This window comes from Dipodomys ordii, unplaced genomic scaffold (genome assembly GCF_000151885.1).
Source record: "Dipodomys ordii isolate 6190 unplaced genomic scaffold, Dord_2.0 Scaffold76, whole genome shotgun sequence".
Taxonomy (NCBI): Eukaryota; Metazoa; Chordata; class Mammalia; order Rodentia; family Heteromyidae; genus Dipodomys; species Dipodomys ordii.
The window spans coordinates 4,721,283-4,742,413 of NW_012267292.1; the positions used below are offsets into that span (position 1 = coordinate 4,721,283).

General features: G+C 44.0%; 1 protein-coding gene across 1 annotated transcript in view; it reads right to left on the reverse strand.

The window, feature by feature from the left end:
• Positions 1-2,596: 2,596 nt before the first annotated feature.
• Positions 2,597-21,131, reverse strand: part of Wipf3 (WAS/WASL interacting protein family, member 3) — a 57,472-nt gene continuing 38,937 nt past the window's right edge. The window contains exons 3-8 of the mRNA XM_013024386.1: positions 20,664-20,804; positions 18,241-19,026; positions 16,542-16,691; positions 15,098-15,199; positions 9,220-9,296; positions 2,597-4,739 (exon numbers count right to left, since the gene is read on the reverse strand). Of these exons, the coding sequence (XP_012879840.1) occupies positions 4,716-4,739; positions 9,220-9,296; positions 15,098-15,199; positions 16,542-16,691; positions 18,241-19,026; positions 20,664-20,804 (1,280 nt within the window). The 3' untranslated portion in view covers positions 2,597-4,715. The remainder of the gene's footprint in view (positions 4,740-9,219; positions 9,297-15,097; positions 15,200-16,541; positions 16,692-18,240; positions 19,027-20,663; positions 20,805-21,131) is intronic.

Genomic DNA, 21,131 nt, shown 5'->3' on the forward strand with positions numbered 1-21,131 from the left:
TGCTTTCTCTAATTGACACCGACCACCCTGAAATGTCATATGCAGAATTTTCATGGGAACATATATGCATATATATATATCTATATATGTATATGCAATCATGTTGTGAGAATTTAAATGTGTTAGCTGGAAAATGTTATTGGCAGGGAATAATGTAAAAGAAAATTATTCTGTTTCCAGTATGTAGTCTTTAACAATCTTTTGTACAAGTATCTACAAACCAGATAGCTTCCCTGTCTTAACGCTTGCCCTTGGGATTGTATTTAAATGCATCAAACATACAATAAAGATACTGAAATGAATGCCTATTGTCCTTTTCTACTGTGTGTTTCATGAGTGCAATCAGGCATCAACCACAACAAAGGAGATGCACACAGGAATGTGTCTTGTTCACTGAAACAGAAATCTCAAACAGTTCAACAGTTTTCTGCATTATGACCAATTTTTGGATAAACTCACTCTTTAAAACTAAACTCAAAAACTACGATAATCAACTCAGACCCATTGGGATATTCATTCTAAAACAACAATACAAAATGAAAAAAAAACCCAAAACAAAAAAACCTCAAATCATAAGCTAGCCATTAAGTGCTAGCTTAACTGGAGACCAGGAAAACCTGGAACCCTTGTGCATTGTTGGTGAGAAGTAAAGTAGTATATCCGCTGTTTACTAATCCTATGGAGGGTGTGAAAAAAATTACACATGGAACTACATACGATTCAACAATTACATGTCTAGGAATATACACAAATTAGTTGAAAACGAGCTAGATACGGATGCACTCAGACCTCCTGGAATGTCCCATTTTCTCATTATTAAGATTTAGACATGAAGTATCTCCTAAAAGGATGATGTGTGGCTCTTGTGCATCTAGACATTGAGAGGTGCTTGGGTCATGAGGGTTCGGATCTGACCAAGAGGCTCATCCACTGTTTGATTCATTATTGAGTGGACTATTGGGAGGCAGAGGAGAGTGTTGGAGGGCAGAGGCTGATTAGAGGAAGTGATGCTGGGGGTCATGTCTTTCATGGGCTAGATCTGGTCCCTAGTTCGTTTCTTTTGGCTTCTGGATGCTTCAGTCAAGCAGCTCTGTTCCACCACACCCTCTCTTCATGTTGTTGTGTCTCATCTCAGGCCACAAACAATGGAGCCGGCCAAGCATAGATAGAAACCTCTGAACTATGAACCAAAAGAAAGTCTTTTTTTAAGTCGTCTTCACAGGTCTTTTGTTACAATGACAAAAAAGATTAACCTATTCCTGGAGTCTACAGCTCTTTCCATGAAGCTATTTCCCCTCATCCCTGGGTGTGTGTGTGGGGGAAGGGGGTGTCTCTCCTCAGCTCAACTCCCTAAAAGGTGCCTCTTTCTGCCAATGGCAGCAACTTTGATTTTTATATCTTATTTTAGCAGACTGTCTTGAATCCTTGCTTTTCTTTCCTATTCACACTGGCCTTTTTGGTCATTCAAGAGCCGATCTGTGCCTCCACAAATGTGGGAAAGCCAGTCATTCCCTTAAGTCATTCATATGCAAAGAAGTTACCTTTAAAATGAGTTTCTAGATGAGGTTTGTTTTTGGAACATCGATAAACCTTCATTGCTGCGCTGACTTTGCTATTAGTAGCAGAGCAAGTGAATGTGGCCAGCACAGCTCAGCAAACATCTAAATGGAACACGTTTGTGACTTAGCATGAAACATACAAACTGGTTGTTCCTCAGTGTGTAGTATGCCTGTGTATCTGCACTGTGATAAGCCAGGTGCACATTCTTTTTTTTTTTTAATTGTGAAAATACCGTACAGAGGGGTTACAATTACATGGGAAGGTGCACATTCTTGTCACCATTTGATAGGCGAGGAAACTGCGGCACAGACTAATTTTTATTTCCAAACTTATAAGAGACAAAGCAGCGATTCAGATCTTTCCAAGTTCTAAGTCAGCTTAAACAGTGGATGAACTTCATCTCCTCTGTATTAGGCTACAGTGTCCACTTAAAACATTATGATGAGGCCCTGAGAACTGACATACAAACTAAATAACTAACCAACTCCCCCCCCCAGGTGTGTGTGTGTGTGTGTGTGCTGTTTCTACTTCACAAAGGAGGCTTTTTTGAGGAGTTTGCTGCATTATGGAGTGGAAATGTGCAGATGTAGGTTGAAAGTTGTTCAGCTTAAACACAACTAAGCAGAATTTATAAGCAATATACTGTCCATACTATAGCTATAAAGCTAATAAATAGCTATCTACTTTCAAAGATGTAGTTGAAAAAGTTTTCTGTTCCTTTGCTTGGCTTTTCCCAAGACTCTTAAGTTAGTCAGCTCAAAAGAGTAAGGCCCTATTTCTAAAACAGTATATTATAGCAAGCATTTTCTTTTGCTTTGGCATTCCTAGAAGTCCTCCTAATCTTTATTACTCAACTTTGATCATTATACAGTATATACATATACCACAACATCATACCATATCCTGTACCCATGTGCACTTGTTACATATCAATTTAAAAATCTAACTTAAATTAGTACTGGTAACTACAAATGGGGTTTTATAAGGAAATGACCAGAAACACTTCCATTTATTCAACTTTATTAGGTACAAAGAAATGAATCTGCAGAGGGAGTCATCAATAAATATAAAATACAGTGAAACATGGGGAATCACAGACTACAAGGTAGAAGAAGGGAGGGATGTGGGGAACGCCCTGGCCCGAGTTCATGGTCAAGGCTCAGTCTGTACACTCTGGAAGGAGCTCAGGGTGCCAGCAGGAGCTCAGAGGGCTGTGGGTTCAGTGATAGGTCTGGAGGAGAGATGTGATGTTGGATTCCTGAGATTTCTCCCTACTTGCCGTTTTTTTGGTTTCTGCTCATTTCTTTCCTCTGTCCTTAGATAGTTTTGCTTTAATTTCTATCCAGAGGTACAGAACATGAACAAGGGAGGCAGTCTACTCCAAAACTGGAATTGCCATTGTGTAGGGCTGTCTTCATCGGGATGATTAAAGCATGTGGACTTACTCTACACAACTGAGAGGAAAGTGGAGTGGGTACTGTTAGAATAAACTCTGATCTTTTGGAGAACTTCCAGAAACAATACAAATCAAGAACACAAAAGGCCCGAAGAGGCCTTTTCCATTGATTTGGCTGTTACAGTTTGGCCTGAGTCACCCCCCACAGAGATGGCAACTTGATCATGGCTGTTTCTCCTACCTGGGTCAAGGAAACACGACATCAATGTAGGACACTGCCTTAGTCCTTTTTCTGGACAACAACCAACCAGGTGTTTGGAGTCCCATGGGCTACATGTTTCTTCACCTTTCCTGGCTGGCTTAGCTCAGGCCTGCTAGGCTTCAGGTGTGAGTGTGAGTGGGTTGTTCTGAGCTAGTGATTGTTCACTGCTCTCCTCCCTGATTTCTTTTCATCTGTAGCTATTTTGAGCACAGCCCAGAGATCAGTCTGTTCCCGTCTATTTTCTCTCCTTTCTGTGGCATAGCCTCCCCACCTTAATGGATGGGAACTTTTAGAGTGAACAGGAAGGAACCTGCACACTTCCTTTGAGGCTCAAAGAAAGGGTCTGAGGAACAGTGCCTGCCTCCGCCAACCCTTTCCACATGCAGAGCAGCTGAATTCCCTGGGCACACCAACACATCCTGGGGCCCAGCACAAGGCCCCGGGGGAGCTTTCAGGACAGTTTTGTTCTTCAGCTTAGAAAGGAGCTCCATGTGTCCTGAGGTGCTTCAGGTTTCACAAGGGTCAGCTCTTTGAGATACTATTTGATGAGATGTTTCCTTCCATGCGTTTCCACGTCACATTGTCCATGGAAATCTTGCATTTGGGATGAAAAGATGGGGAGAGAGACTTCTGGAATACAATGAATAATTTACCATAATCACAGGTTATCTATAGTTGTTTACCTGAAGGGGCAAACAAATACTGAAATCTCATAAAGCCAAGCTTCCCAGGGTGGGATTGGGAATTTGGAGGGACGGGAGGAGAGTGATGGAAATTAGGACACTAGGTGGCGCTGTAAACAGTTAAGAGCATTGGCTACTTGTAGGACAATTCAGTTACAAAAAGGGGCCCTGGGAAGGCTTGAAGGGACCAAGCCCACTCCTGCCTTTTACATTGCAATAATATTTACATTAGGCAGCAAAAAGTCATCCCTGTACTGTGAAGTGGAAGTGAGACGTAGCATCTCACTCACTGGAGGCTGCGCGGCGCGGTTAGGGTGTGGGGGACACGTTACTTTCTCTGAGCTGCATCATTGATAAGGCATTATTTGGTCTGATTTTGCAGTTGGTGTGATGAGAATATAAAGTCATGCCAATGAGAGGTTGTTGTGGATACTTAGGACTTTGGGAGTAACTTGTAACTAAGGATGCTCTGAAAATGGTTCAGAATCTAGCACGGGCCAGCCTGAAAGCGCATTTACAATCACAGAATGGACACTATGGGGTGGGACAAGGCTCTATGTACAGACACACAAAAAAATGTCAAGAAGCTTTAAAAAATGCAGAAGTGATGGTGACTGTCTTTAAAAATATGACTCAAAAGTTGTCTAAATGGCTAACGTTCATGCAAACCACATATTTACAATAAATAAACGCTCTGCTCAGAGCCTGTATGTGGACTGAGTACAGCTAGTGATTGCTGGAGTCTGACACATTCTCCTGGGGGGTGCTCATCCCTGATGCCCAGAATCCAGGGACCTTGGCTTCATCCCTCTTCTCACCGGAGTGTCTTTAGAGATAGCTGTGAAAACATGGGGAGGTGTTAGTGGGTAGGATTGGAAGACAAGGTGGCGGCATGAACTCTGCAGCTTTTCCTATCTCTTGCAAAGTCAGTAAGGTTGGAGAGAAGGTTCCATCATATGCAATGAGCTGATTTTTACCCAGGGGACTGTGGGTGGAAAAAAGAGATAAAGTGAGATAAGAAACAGATGGTATTTTTTTGGGGGGGGTCCAGTCATGGGGCCTGAACTTTGGGCCTGGGCGCTGTCCCTCAGCTCTTCAGCTCAAGGCTAGCTACTCTACCACTTGAGCCACAGCGCCACTTCCGGCTTTTTTCTTTTTTGATTATGTGGTGCTGGGGAATAGAACCCAGGGCCTCATATATGCAAGACAAGCTACCGCTGAGCCGCCTTCCCAGCCCTGTTATTTTTTTTTTATTATGGTTTTTCCATGTATGATCACAAGGAATCTTGATTCTACTCACACTCTTTACAGCTGTCATTCCTTAAAGCAATTTCAACAAAACTTTCATTGGTCTATTTTCATATATGAGTGTAAAGTACTTTGTCAAATTTTATACTCTCCATTCACTATCCCTTCTAGGAGCCCATTTATGTCCCCAGGGACAGGACTTTATTTTTTTTTACATTTCTGTCTTTCCTTTTGAGTGTGTGTGTGTGAGTGTGTGTGTGTGTGAGTATGTGTGTGTACACATGTCAATACTAAGGCCTGAGCTCAGAATTTAGGCGCTGTCCCTTGGCTTTTCCTCTAAAGGCTGGAAGTGAACCATTTGAGCCTTTACTTCCAGTTTTTTTTTTTTGTTGTTGTTGTTCGTTTGTTTCTGAATTGGAGATAAGAGTTTCCTGGACAGCTGGATACCAGTGCCTCACATCTATAATTCTAGCTACTCAGGAATTTGAGATCTGATGATTGAAGTTCAAAGTCAAACTGGGAAGGGAAGACTGTGATACTCTTATCTCCAGTTAATCACCAGAAAGTTGGAAGTGGGGAAAAAAAAAGTTGGAAGTGGAGCTGGCTCAAGTTGTCTTGAGCAGAAAAATTCAGGGAGAGCACCCAGGCTTGAATGTCCAGGCCCTGCGTTGAAGCCCCAGAACAGGCACCAAAAAAAATAAAACCTCTCAAAACAACATCCTCCCCACAAAAAAAAAAAAGAAAACAACAAAAAAAAACCCACAACCCGCACACAAAAAAGAGCTTCATGGATTTCCCTGCTTGGGCTGACCTTGAACCATGATCCTCAGATCTCAACCTCCTGAACAGATATGATTACAGATTACAGATATGAGCCACCAGCATTCTGATGGTTCAGTTTTTCAAAAATTTATATTGTTGAAAGGGAATTCACTGTAGTATTTGGCATGTCAGTTAATTGAGTTGATTGAGCTTCTTGGATGTTTATATTCATGCTTCTCATTAATTATTTGGAAAAATTTGCAGCTACTATTTCTTTATATATCTTTCTACTCCTTTCCTCACCTCATGGCAATTCCATAAGAAATAGGAATTTCTGTTTTTGTTTGTTTGTTTCTGTCTCTACTCATACTTCCATCTCATTGATACATCATTTTCTTGGCTTTTTTTTGTCTCCATCTCCTGGAACTCAAAAAATTAAATCCCTCTACAACAAATCTTCAAAGAAACAACCGCCCAATAAATAAGTGGGCTAAAGACTTAAAGAGAAACTTCTCTGAAGAAAAGAAGGATGGCCAATAGACACATGAAGAAATGCTCAACCTCTCTAGCCATAAAAGAAATGCAAATCAAAACAACATTGAGATACCACCTCACCCCAGTTAGAATGGCTATAATCAAGAACTCTAATAACAACAGATGCTGGAGGGGATGTGGTCAGAAGGGAACCTTACTGCATTGTTGGTGGGAGTGTAAACTTGTTCAACCACTTTGGAAAGTAGTATGGAGATTTCTCAAAAGACTCCACATAGAGCTCTCTGAACATCTTTAAGACAGTTGTTAGAAAGCCTTTGTTATTAGTTTCCATCTTTTTCAGAGATAATTTTTGGTGATGTTTTTTTCTTTGAATGGGCTATACCTTTCCATTTCCTTGTATGATTTGTGATTTTTTCCGTTGAAAACTCTATATTTGAATCAAATAACTCAATAACCCTGAAAAATGAGATTCTCCTCTTTCCCAGGGGTTTCCTGGGGACTTTTTGATGATCATTTTTATTTTATTCTTTGATTTCAATGGATTGTCTCTCAGCTAAGAATCAGCCTGTCAACCTGAGATCTCAGGTGTTTCCTGAGCCTGTTTGTGCCTTTCCCTGGGTCTACATAACTATCTAATTTCCATCATATATGAAGTTACCTTCTAATGCCCTACTCTTTAATGTTTGACTTCTAAAAAAAAAGAAATAGAAAAGAAAAATAAAGATAAAAAATTCTTTAGACATCCCATCAGCCAACAAGAGAGGGGCTTGCCACCACCAGGCCCTCTACTTTTTATCTGCATCTCTAATTAGACGTAGCCAAGGGCTATCAGATCTCCAATATTTCCAGTGCAGATTTTTTTCTGTTGCTTTTTATTTTTTTTCATGCCAGTAATGAGGTTATAAACTCTCCTGCTCTTGCTTGGCTTTTTCACTCAAGGATGGCACCCTACCACCTGAGCCACCTCTTTATTTCTGGCTTTTTGCAGCTTAATTGGAGTTGTGTCTCATAGGCTTTGCTGCTTGTGTTTGCATCAAATCATGGTCCTTAGATCTCAGCTTCCAGAGTAGCTAGGATTACAGGTGTAAGCCACCAGCACCAGCTTTGGGGTTTTTTTTGTTTGTTTAGTTGTGTTTTATTCCAATTTAGCTTCTGCAAGTTTTGTATACATTCTACTCCAGAATACATGCAGAGTAGCCTATCAAGATGCTAGGGATACAGAAGTGGGAGCTGCTGAAGTTAAGAAAACAAATTATAATTTCTTTTAAGGTTCTGCTGGACAGCTCAAGCCTTTAGTAGAGCCCAGAAACCCAAGATTGTTCTTTCAAATAGATTTTGCTGGCACAATTATTGTTTAGGTAGGGAGATTCCTGCTGCTGCTTCTCTTCCATCCTCCAAGAATAATTTCTGTTAACAATTTTGAATATGTCTTCTTTTTCCTTTTGTACATACACTTTGACTACACTTCTATACCCAGTGCTGAACCTACGAATATCTGAGAAAGTTTAGTGCAACTCTTAGATGCCTGTAGTTAGAAAATTGGGTGTTTATCTGTTAGAGAAAGAACTCCTTATTACAAGACCATCCTAGCATTCAGGAATCTAACCCCTCCCCTCACAGATCACTTTCTTTGATGTTCTAAAGAACCGGGAATGGCCCAGAACTCTGTTTCACAACTCTGAAACAAGAGGCAAGTCAGGATAGGACTGAAAAGAAATGAAAATGTAAGGTTGATTCTTTTCTGATAAGGAAGAAATATGTTCTCCTTATAGAGGCAAGTTCACCTTTCCTTAGCCACACTGTGGCACACAGGGGAAGGCAGATGTTTCTGGTGTTTATTCCCACAGACTGGTCCTGTTGGAAGGCTCAGGGCTTTATTCTCTTCTTTGCCTCTCTCCCTGTCAGCCACAGATCCACCACTCTTCCACTCTCTCAGCAACTGAGACCCCAGCTAGAGTTCCCTTTGCATAACAGGCAAAGGGTGGGTGTGAGACAACCCCATTTTCGTTTATTCTTCTGGTTTTCTTTTAATTTGCACATATTAGTTGTACAGAGAGGTTCCACTATGGTATTCTTATGCTATACCCCATCAAAGTCACCCTCTCCCTTTCCTTTAATAGTCCCTCTCCATATTAAAACAATATCATTATGTTTCAGTGGTCTATTTTCATGTGTGTGCATAAGGTACTTCACCTATATCCTCCCATATCCCCGCTTTCCATACCCTCTGTCTTCTTCTGGAATCCACCTCAAACAGAAGGCTTTATCACATGCAATGTGAGAAGTCACTTCTGCCCAGTTTAGGAAACATATTTGCTGTCTCAGGTGCAAGGACATTTCTTCAGACTCATCCCACGAGCACTTTCCTTCCCAGCTTTGCCAATTTCCTATAGCCACCACAGGATTCAAACTGATTCAATCTGGCCAAAATTACATATAGTATTGATGGAGGAAAGAGCAAGAAGGGTGCAAAAAGAAACCACATGAGAGGATACTGAATTAGGTCACTTGAATGTCACACGAATTTTCTCTCAGGTTGTTCTGACCATCATAATCAGAGAAGGTCCCGGATGATACGGATGATTATGACAGAATTAGTTTAAAAGGCTCTGCATGTGGTGATAATTCCAGGGAAACACTCCTTCTGCTATGGATTTTGAAACTGTAGGTGCTTCATTCTGGCCTGAGATGCTGGTACACCAAATGGAAGCTAAAGAGAAATGTTAAGCTGTTAAGTACAAAGCTCTAAATGTTCCTTTGCTTCCTGTGGAGAACTCCCAGCTTTATGTTCAGAGACTTGAGAGACATGTTACCTGAGAATTTCTGCCTTTGATGTCATCAGGGCTCTGCCCAGCTGCCTCCGCCTGGAGCCAGGGACCAGGTGTGCGGCCTGAGAGAAACAAAACACAATCTCAACATCTATTGGCTCAGGAGCAGCCTGCTGTGTGCACCACTCTGCCCAGAAAACATCAGCAAAAGAACCCAACAATGTGAGCACATCAACCTGACAGTCACCTTCGGGCTTCTGGCCCTAGACCATGCATTTCTACTGGATTTGTATGTCACAGGCAATAGACACAGAAGAGTCACATCCAATCTACTATGAGAACACAGCATTAGGCATGAATGCACATTAGAGCTGACTGACACATCCCTGACTCTGGTCACACGCATCTGACGGTCACCCACCATGAGCAAAACAAAAGATTCGTCTTTGTTGACATGACTGGACTTCCTCCCATCAGGGATCCAATCTTCTCTCTAAGATACATTTGTGCTTCTGTGTTGCACAAGTTACGTGTGAGTATATCCTCACAGTTAAGAATTCAAAGAATAAAGAAGATGAAAGCAAATATCCAGAATACTGCTTCTCTGTAGTCCTTCTCCCTAATCTCCGTTTTCCTGCCCTGGGATCACGACAACTAAAAGTCCAGGGTTAATTTCTCCAGAACATTGACTTTTTACATAGATCTGAAGCAGTGGGATGCTGCAAGACAGTTTAGAAAGAAATGTGGTCAATAGTATCAAATCCAGAGTAGCCAAGAAAAACTTGGAGCAGAGTCCTACCCTCTGCCCAACACCGAAGCAGGAACAAATACTCTCCCACTGGCAATATGCTTTCTTTCTATGCGTTTTGCACTCTCAAGACATCAAATGCTTTAAAAATTATATTTATTTATATTTAAATAGTTGCCAAAGGGGTTTCAGTGAAGCATGCCAGTTAATGTATACAATGCATTGTATACATTAGTGTCACCTCTCCCACTATTCTCTCCCAGTCCACTCATCCTCTCAAGTTACCGAATTCTTCATTAAATTGTTTTTAATGACATGACACTCTATGTCATTAATTACTGCAGTGTCCGGTGGAGAAGTTCCACTGTTCATGGAAATTAGGATGGATTGTTCTACTTTAAATGAAAAGAGATTAGAATAATGGCATACCACTTCACACTCATTAGATGGCTACTATAAAATTAAACTAAGTTTTAAAAAACAAAATAGCAAGTATTGATTTGGTATGGGGAAACTGTAACCTTTGTGCAAAATATTAGAATTACTATGTAAAACAATATTGTGGTTCCTCAAACAGTTAAAAATATAATTAAAAATCAAAAATAGAATTACCACATGACTGTCTATATCTGTATCGATGTATCCAAAAGAATTACAAGCAGGGTCTGTGCCCTCATGTTCATAACAGCGTTTTTCTAAATTGCTAAAATGTAGTAACAACTCAGATGTCCAGAAACACATGAATGGATAAAGAATGAGATACATACAATGAATCTTACTCAGCTCAAAAGGAAAGGCATTTGTGTATGTGTGTGTGGGGGGAGGGTTTGCTGGGACTTGAACCCAGGACCTTTTGCTCTTGCTTGCCTTTTTCTTTCAAGGCTGTCACTCTACCACTTGAGCCACACATCCACTTGTAGCTTTTCACTGGTTAATTGGCAATAAGTGTCTCATGCGTTTTTTCTGCCTGGGCTGGCTTTGAACTGAGATCCATAGATCTATCTTCCTAGCTCTCTAAGATTACAGCCATGAGCCATCTGTGCCTGGCTCAAAAAGGGAAGAAATTCTGACATTAGCTATGACATGCATGAACCTTGAGGATATTATGCTAAATGAAACAATCCAGCCACAAAAAGAAAATAGTATAAGAAGTAGAGTATTCAGAATCATAGAGACTGGAAATAGAATGCTGTTTGTCTTGGTGGCTCACATCTGTAACCCTAGCTAGTCAGTAAGCTAATCAGGAGAATTTCAGTTAGAGGGCCTGGGCGCTGTCCCTCAGCTCTTCAGCTCAAGGCTAGTGCTCTACCTCTTGAACCACAGCACCACTTCTGGCTTTTTTTAATGTGGTGCTGAGGAATCGAACCCAGGGCCTCAGGCATGCAAGGCAAGTGCTCTACCACTGAGCCACCTTCCCAGCCCCACAAAATGTTTTTGAGACTGTGTCTCAATGGATAAATGCTGGTGTGTGACTGTCATCCTAGCTACTGCAGAAAGCACAAACAAGCCAGCGTGGATATAAAGCAAGACTTTATTTAAAAAATAATCAGAGCAAAAAAAGGGCTGGAGGCATGGCTCAAGTGTCTGTCTAGCAAATCCAAAGTTTTGCATCCAAACACCAGTACCACTAAAAAGGAATACAAAAACAGTAAGAACGATGGTTGCCAAGAAATAGGGGAGAGAAAAACATGATGTTATTATTTAATAGTTATATCATTTAAGTTTTACAAAATCACAAGCATTCTAGAGTTTGTCTAGACAGCAATGCAACTGTACTTCATGGCATTGTACAATAAAAATAATTGTGATGATAAATTAAGTATTTTTGTTTAGAAAAAGTAGCCATGGAAAAATAGCCATGATTGACAGGAGCTTTGACTATGATGATGGGCTGGCTGGGAATGTGGATTATTATAATGACATGGTTAGGTGTCTGTCTCTCTTTCCATCTCTCACTATAATATGACACTCAAGGCCATGTGAGGTACTCACAAATTTCAATCTCTCCATGGGGGCAAGTGTTTGATATCATGATGATTTCACTCTTTCTATTGTCATGTTCAGAAATACTTGGGACCTATGCATTTCTCCCCAAAGATTTCCTTCCATGTGGCTCCTTGTCACTTTTTTTTATTGTGGTAAACACACACAACATAAAACTGAGCACTAGTGACATTTACCACATTCACAGTGTATCACCATCACTACTATCTAAGTTCAAAACATCTTCATCACCTTAAAATAAAACTCCATCCCCCTCAGCAGTTACTCCCTATTTTCCATGGCAATCACTAAGCCCTGTTCCTGTAGAAGACTCATCTGTTTTACATAAATGAAATCACACAGTATGCCCTTTTACATTATTGAGCCACATCTAACTGTATGGTGCCAGTATTGGGGCTTGAATTTAGGTCCTGTGCTATCCTTTAGCTTTTTAATTTAAGGCTGGTGCTCTACCACTGGAGCTACACTTCACAAAGCCACTTCTGCATTTTCTGATTAATTGGACATCAGACTTTACTGTCTGTACTGGCTTCAAATAATGATCTTCGGATCTCAGCCTCCTAAGTAGCCAGCATTATGGGTGTGAGCCACCAGCCCCTGGCTTCATAAAACATTTAAAAAAATCCATTTATCCGTTGTTTCCATCCATTGGCTGTTGTGAATTTTACTGCAATGAATATCTGAACAGTAATTTAAAGTTCCTTTCCTGGCTCTATACCTGATGGATCAAACGGTAGTTTTGATCTGCAATTTCCCTCCAACGGCCATGTATTGAAGGATTGGTTTCCAGCCTATGGTGATAATTGGAGGTAGAACCTTTAAGAGATGAAACCCTTGGGAGACTTTGGGTCATTGGATATGCTCTCAAAGGAGATGGGGAGACTCATCTATTCCTTTCTCTCTTTGGCTCCAGCTGGTATGAGAGGAGAGGCTTTGCTCTACTGTGCACTCACTTCCACACTCTATTGCATCTTCTTAGGCCCAAAGCAGTGGGACCAATAAAGCATGGACTGAAACCACCAAAGTGTGAACCAAAATGAGTTGATTACCTCTTAAGATGATTCAAAGATTTAAGTTGATGGGGAAGTGATTCTGAAGGAAGTTTTGGGGCAGAGGAAAAGGAAAAGGAGGAGGAGGAGGAGGAGAAGGACGAGGAGGAGACATAATTCTTGAAACAGCAAACTTCCCTTCCTCTCTGTTTCTGTTTTTGGTGGCCTTTCTACTTGAGCCACTTCTCTTAAGTTGATTAACTTGAGCATTCATTTGGCTGTGTGAGGTTGTGAGGTAGAGCTTTCCTTTTATTCTCAGTCACTGTGGACGGATTGAGGAAGTCCATTTGGGCTGACACCTAAGCTCTGTCATCCAGAAAAACCATGATCACCTAAGCATCCCTCTGATACACATGCATATTTCACAAAGGTGTCATTTATTGACACCTACCAACCTAATACCTAAAGTCTAAATAGCCTCAGCCCAGTCAGCACCCTGTACCTCTGAGCCACCATAGGAAACTTGAACTATCACAGCTGTCCTCGGCCTGGATGCCTTCCCAGCCATGTGGGAGTGTGATGTCTCGAAGCCTTTGGGATCCCAACTGCTGCTTCTACATCGATAATCACACATCACAACAGCTGATTTCTCACAAGTCTACAAGGAGGCACGTGGTGGGGTCTTGGTGAGGGACCATATTTCTCACATACTGCAGCCTCTGGTGTACCTGAGGCACCCTACAGGAAATTCCTATGCATTTGCTGGCCTGAGCAGGAATGCAATGCTAGGCATACACAGTATCTGTCCCTTCCCATGATTGGATGGTCTATTGAAATACTAACGTGTACAGGATTTCCAGGATCCTCTTCCTTTCCATTTGTCTTATTCCAGAACAGTGACATTTACACATGGTCCTAGTGTCAGGCTGATGCACTTTTGCCTTGAGCAGAGCAGGCAACAGCTGCCAGATTCCTTGGAAGCTGAGTCCTGCAGAAAGTACTTTACCAGGTCCGTTTGGAAGGACAGGCCTATTGATTCCTAGTCTTGGGCCAGCACTAGACACATCATTTTCCATTTGAGTGCACAGTGGGTGGGACTGGGAGCCCCACTTTGGTGATGCAGAGGGACCACATCCAAAGCTCACCCCATGTTGCTGATTCTGCCCCTTCTGCCCTATCAGATCAGTCCAGCACTGTACAAGTGGCTCATAGCAAGTACTGGGCAGCATCACTGTGTGAAGCACCCAAACCTTCATGTGTCTTTGGCCTTCTTTCTGTTTTTGCCTCCAGAGGAAGACTGGCCAGACTCCTCCTTTTTTTCTGCAGGTTAGATAGGTAAGTCAAGTTAAGGCCTGTCTTGGAGCCTGAACACTCAATTAAAATCAGGAGGAGTCTCTCTCTGGGCTGTGAGTCTCAGTCATGGCTGTTCAATGGAATCACTTGGCAGCTTTCAGAAATACTGACATCGGGGTCCCACCCTGGATATTCTGATTAGATGCAGCCTGGCCTTCTGGACATGTTTTAGGTCATTCTAAAGTGGACTTAAGGTTGAGAACCTCTGGCCTAAGGGTATTTTTCAATTTAATGAGTTACCAGAATTAAGGAAGTTTCCTGGTACAGGTGGGAGGGCTGGGGAATTCTGTGTGTGGGAAAGAGGGATCCAGTTTTTTTTTTTCTGATTATTCATTCAAAGTGCCTATATCTGATTTCCCTGTTTTGGGGTGTGTTTAGTCCCTCAGTAAAAAGCCCCAGTAAAAAGTGGCACATTTAGTCATCCAAATCTGATATCAAATAGCCTTGGAGTTCTACCAAAATAAAACAAAAAACAACCCTCCAAATAAATTCTTAGTTAGCAAGACAAATAAATGATCTGGGATTTCTAGCGGTTTGCACAGTACTGCATCCTCACAGTAGGACAGAACAATCATATTACCCTTTACGCTGGAGTGGGGAACATCCAGCCTTCTGGCCTTATGAGGCCCAAGAAATGAGGGGACAGTCATCTGCTTCTTGTCCGCTGCCCTCAGTCCTCTACCTGTACTGATAATCTTGAATGGCCCAGGAATAATGTTATAAATGTCCAAAGGGCCATAGGGAGGAAAACGATTTTCCACCCCTGTTATTCAGTCTGTATGTCTGAAGAGTCAGGAAAAGCCAGGAGCCTTGTCGAGGTGGTACTTACTTCTAGTGAGCTTGCTGGGGTAAATCTTCTGGCATGGTTTGTACTCATCTGGAGGGGGAAAGTCTTCCACAGAATGGAACGTGAATTTAGACTCGAAGTCATCTGTACATGTGGGAAATGGCAAAGTGTACTCAGGTTACTGTTGCTACCCAAGTGTGATCAGCAGGTTATGCTGACTGAAGACATTGTTTTCTGTTTGCCTGCTCTGTGTAAAGGTTTTAATGACAGGGCTATTCCCCCTAATACATCCATTTACCCTTCCAGTTTTCTCAGAATGTATCGTCATTCCCTAGAACCCACTCGAACTCACACCAACCACCATCTTCAAAGGCTGCTGTCCTTTTAGGGACAGAAGTGGTACAGTGCTAGTCAGGCAAAGGTCCAGAGTCAGGGGGAGGGAGCCAGCAGCCTCAGATGCCTGCTGAGCTCCCTCAGGTAGGAGGGCCTTAGTGGGGAGGGAGAGGTGGCCAAAAGGAGTTCTCACCTTGGCTGGTGGGGAGGAACACAGCCTGTGTCCAGTGTGGGACTTGGACTCCCCAAAGTGAAGGGGTTCTGCCATGAGCTCCTGGTGGAGGAGGGGAGAAGCCACGTGGCCATTTCCTGGGATAACTTCCTGCTTTGTCCTTTAGGCCTTGTGTCTCACAGCAGCTCAATAGCTCAGCACACAGACAGGATGTAGATGCTCTTTTTCTTTGTGTGTGTGTGTGTGTGTGTGTGTGTGTGTGTGTGTGTGTGTGATGCTGTTACTGGGTTGAACTAAGGGCCTAGGTGCTATCCCTTAGCTTTGTTTTTTCTCAAGGACATAGAACGGTGCTCTACCACTTGAGCCACAGCTCCATTTCTAGCTTTTTGGTGGTTGGTTAGAGATGAGTCTCACAATCTTTCCTGCCCCGGCTGGCTTTGAACCATGATCCTCAGATCTCAGCCTCCCCAGTAGCAAGGACTACTGGTGTCTCACCAGTGCTCAACTGGATGAAGAGGTTTTATGGTCATATCTCACCCTACATGGCTCTCCGTCCCATTTCCACATTTGCATTCTGACTGTAGCCATTTGTGGAGCCTCCCATTCATTCTTTCTTACCCAATTTACTCTTTTCTTTTAGGCTCATGGACTAATCTCTCCATGGAGACACATATGCAAACACATACACACATGACACATGGACACATATACAGACACACACAGTTTCCACACTGGTCAGGTCCCTTTGTGTTCCCTTCCTCTAATCTGAATCAGAAGGCTAAAGGTTGAATCCCAGAACTACCTAGGAGATATTGAGAGAAATGCTTTTTCATAGACCTGCAGGCAGTTCTGCAGTTGAGTATACTGAAAATTACACACCTTGACATGATGGTGTGGTGTGCTGGCCAACTCCCTAGAGGCCAGGAGAGCTCACTTAGCTCACTGGCAGACAGTCCAATAGAAACTGCGCACCCCACTTACCAATGATGTGCAGATTTCCATTCCGCAGCTGACCTCCAGGTTGCTGGCTTGCAGTCCAGGCTGGGGCCTGCTGGCTCTTGCTTGAAAGCTCTGTGGTGGGCGATCTTGCAGGGGGTGCTGGCGGTGGGTTTAGCTTCCCTCCACTGGCCCCTTCCAGACAAGATGATGGGACATTCAGAAACAGGATGGTGGATGCTATAACTTTATGGATTGTTAATTTGTTTAGACTTTAGGATGTAATATATATCAGTGAGCAAAAGAGCCCCTGATGGATGTAATTTGTTTGGGATTGCTTTGGGACAAATAACACAGCCTCTTAGTGCCTTAGCTTCCTCATCGGTAGAATGGGGATATTACTAGTACACCTAATTAGAGTTGTTGAGATGTAGTAAACTTTAGCTATCATGATGGATACCAGTGACACAGATAACTCTCATAATCAGATGGTACAATCCTAAAAAGGGGACACACTGAAGAGCCATAGGAATGGGAAGGGCCATATGTAGGTTAGGGCCTAGAGGGAGGCCAGAAAAAGAAGTAACAAGGACATATTTTTATGCTGGGTTTGATTCCCATTGGCTCTTTATTGCAAACCCATTTTCCCTGCCAGTCAGTGTAAACCTTCTTCATCTACCAAGGTCCAACTCAAATCTCCTTCCTCCACACTTCCCAGGTTTCTTGGGAAAGATGCTTCTCTCCTCTGTCCACGTTTTTGTTTTGTTTGTTTTCTGTCAGACTTCCTTTGTAATCCATAACCCACTGTCATGACACTTCAGTACAGCTACTCTACTGCTACTTCCTCAGTGACTGTGCCAACATCCTCTGCCACTTGCTATGATGGAACCCCCACTACTGTTAACTGGGCATGATGCACACAGTTATAACCTCATCCTCTTCTCCAAACCTGGGGTGAAGCAGAGCTACCTTTATTTTGTCATGAGCCAAGTCTCATATTCAAGGGCACAAAGAAAACAGATGAGCACTCTCTGGCCTAGCATTCTGTGTCAGGAGCAGGTGTACCTCCAGCTGCAGGGCTGGGTCCCATGGCCTGTGCTGCTAGAGCAACTGCTGTCCCCAGCATCCATCCATTCCCTCTCTCCTGTAGGGCTTCCCCCTTCCCCTTTCAAGTTTTCCTTTCCTAGGTGCCAGAATCCATTAAGGCTCTGCTTGCCCCTCTGAGCAGACTGAAGGAGCCAAGGTCTAAATGGATGCCACCTTTCCTTTGGATGAGCAGCTGGGTTTCATGGGAAGGAGAGGAAAGAAAATACATTGTGGCCCTGGCTACATTCAGGCCCTTATTTAATAGTCTCCCCAATCCTATGTGAATGAATGGTGGTGTTTCGGTTTCTCAAAAACACAGGCAAGAACACAATATTACAACAATTCTGCGGGTGTGGTGGGGAGGGTGTCTATTGTTGTTCCCATTTTGCAGATAAGAAGCCTCAGGGTGGCTAAATGTCAGGTTCATGCAGCTAGTACCGGCCAGCCCATGGCTTTCTGCATGATCTTGTACAAGTCTCCCAGACCTCTTCACCCTTGTTTTCCATCTCTAAAGAGCTCCAACAATAAAGTCCCATTGAAGAAACAAATTTCCTGTGTTCCACTAAGGCACTGAATAGCTCTGGTTTCAAACAAAATTCTAAGGCCTGACGCATCCAAAGGTCCTGCACAATGCAGCAGGCCCCACCAGCTGCCTTACCCGGGCCTCGGCCAAGCCTCTTCTTCTGCAGGAGCAGCTGAGACCCTGGAGGAACCGGAGGAGCAGACAGGCCCTGCACACCAGCCTTCTGAGGCTGGGCCTGGAAACTGGGAGATTTGGGGGGCAGGGGAGGAGGGGTTTCACAGCTGTTATTAGAACCTGGCAAAGGGGGTGTGGGCATAGGTGCCCTGGGGGAGCAGGAAGCATACAAGGGGAGTGTAGGTGGCAGTGGTGGCGGGGGTGGTGGGGCAGGAGGCTCCTGCACCTCTTGGGCTGGGCTGTCAGGTTCTGAATTGAGCCCAGGATATCCACAAGGTGGGAGAAGAGGGAGAGGGGGAGGGATGGGTGGGAGGGGCAAGGGGGCTAGCTGGGGCTTGGAAGCTTTGTCGCCCAGCACTGAGGCAGGGGGCAGCTGAGGTGGAGTTGGAGGAAGAGGAGGAGGAGGAGGAGGGGGAGGAGGGGGAGGAGGTGGTGGGGCACAGGCAAGAGGGGGTGCAGCTACTGGAGGATTGCCTTTGATTAGTGGGACAGGTGGAGAGATGAGGGAGGCTTTGATGGGGGGTGAAGGAGGTAAAGGTGGAGGTGGGGGCGGGGGAGGTGGGGGCGGGGTGGGAGGCGGTGGGGCAGGCACGCTGGGGCGAGGAGGGCCCATCCTGGTAGTGCCCTGCACCTCTGAGGCATTGCCTAGCCTGGGAGAGGCAGGGGGGTTAGGCGGGCCGCCGATGGCCTTGATGGGAAGCCTGGGAGAGGGCGCGCGGGAGCCAGGGGCTGGCCCGGTCTTGCCACCTGGAAGTGAAACACATTCTGGCTTAGTTCAGCAATAATGCAAGGAGACGCCTTGGTGTGAAGGTGGCACTCGTGACACTCAGGCCTGAAGCCAGCCAGTTGCATGGTAGATGGCTTCTTCTGCACGGTCCTCCTTACACAGCAGGGCCTGCTGCCCCTCCTCCCAGGACCCTCCCAGCACCCAAAGAACTCTTCCAAACACTCCATTTAAATGCAATACACTAAAAGCACTGAATACTCATCAAAGCACAAATGGCGGCAGTAGATCACACAGAAAAGGAGATTGGGTAGGTTCTCTCATTAGTAATCCGTTTCTCCATCTTGGATATTGAGCTAGTCTTGTGTCATTTGCTTGGGCCAAGAGGATGTCATAGGCATGAACACTACCTGGACTCCTGTTCCTACTGCAACTTCCAGTACGAAGCCTAAAAGTCTTGGTGTGTGTCTTCCTTCTCTCATGGAACCATGCCGCTGGAGATTGGGAGAGCCTAGAGTGCTAGGGTGACTCAGGGCAATTGTTCCAGCGGAGACACCAGAGATTGGAGAAATCTAAGACTAGACAAGCCCAACCTGCAGCTGTCTGCAGATGCTAGAGGGAGCTTAGTTGAGATCACCCTAGATTACCAGTGGACAGAATTATAGGCTACATGTTTAAAGCTCCCAATAGTTAGTGTTTTGTTACACAGCAATGCCTAGCTGATACAATGATGGAGAGCCTTTATGGCTCGTACATTGCCAGGGACTCCACAGGAATACCATCATAAACTTCTATTGCATTTGTACCTCTGTCTGTACACTATCACATCATTGCTAAGTAACACACAGAATGACAAGTTACTCTTCGTTGTTGTTGTTGGTCGTTGGGCTTGAAATCTGGGCTTGGGTGCTGTTCCTCAGCTCTTTAGCTCAAGGCATGCACTCTACCACATGAGCCACAGTGCCACTTCCGGTTTTCTGGTGCTTAATAGGAGATAAGAGTCTCATGGACTTTCCTGCCCCGGCAGGCTTTGAACAGCGATCCTCATATCTCAGCCTCCTGAGTAGCCAGCATTACAGGCTTGAGCCACGGGCACCTGGCTGACAAGTAACTCTTTAATGGGTAAACTTTGAACAGAATGATCACTTAAAAGGTTCTCAAGAGTAGTTACCTGTGGTGCTACATCCCTGTAACCCTTGCTACCCAGTAGACAGTCCTGACAAAAAGTTAATGAGACCTTCATCTCAACAAAAGAAGGTGGGTATGATGGTCCTCACCTATAATCCCAGCTATACGGGAGGTATTCACAGCTAAGAGGATTACAGTCTGAGTCTGGTGCCCAGAGAATAACTTGAGATCCTAGTTGAAAAATAACTGAAATCTAAAAGGGCTAAAATTGTGGCTCGAGTGGTAGAATGTCTGCCTAGCAAGCATGAGGTTCAGAGTTCAAATGTTGGTTCTGCCTCCCTTCTCCCCCAGAAGGAAGATTCCTCAAGAACAATGCTAGGTGTTGGGAAGGTTCTACTTTAGTGCTGTGCTGCTGTGACTGTGGATGAAGTAGGAGTCTCTCACTGTGTACATGGCTACACAGTTGCTTCTACACTTGTGAGGATTAAAAAAAAAAAGACTACAAGGTAGATGGTTTTGACTTTTTCCTCACCTGCTGCATCCCTCTGACCTGTTGGTCTTAACACAGGAAAGCCTCCAGCGAAGAGATCTCCCAGGGCTGGAGGGGTGCTTCCTCCCCGGGCATTTGTAGGATTTGTAGAGCCTCCTCCTTCTTTATTGGTTCCTTTAGAACCTTCAGAGTGGAGAAGCAAATAGATGAGATGCCTGTGCAGAGCTGTATGAGCCATTCTCCCTCCAGACCACGTGTAACATTACCCTTGGCAGCCTCCCATTGTCCCCGTCCAATGTCACTGTTCCACTCCGTATCTTCCTCATGCAAACTCTGCCATGGCACTCTGCCTAGCTCTTCCTGCTGCCTTCTCCCTTCCTACTGAACGGCTGGCCATGTGTGGCCAACCAACCTGAAACGTGACCAAAGGGACCTGACTAACTGTCATTGGGTGAGTGCCATTAGGGGAATTGGCAGCTGTTTGTAAATTAGAAAGCCCAAACATGGTAG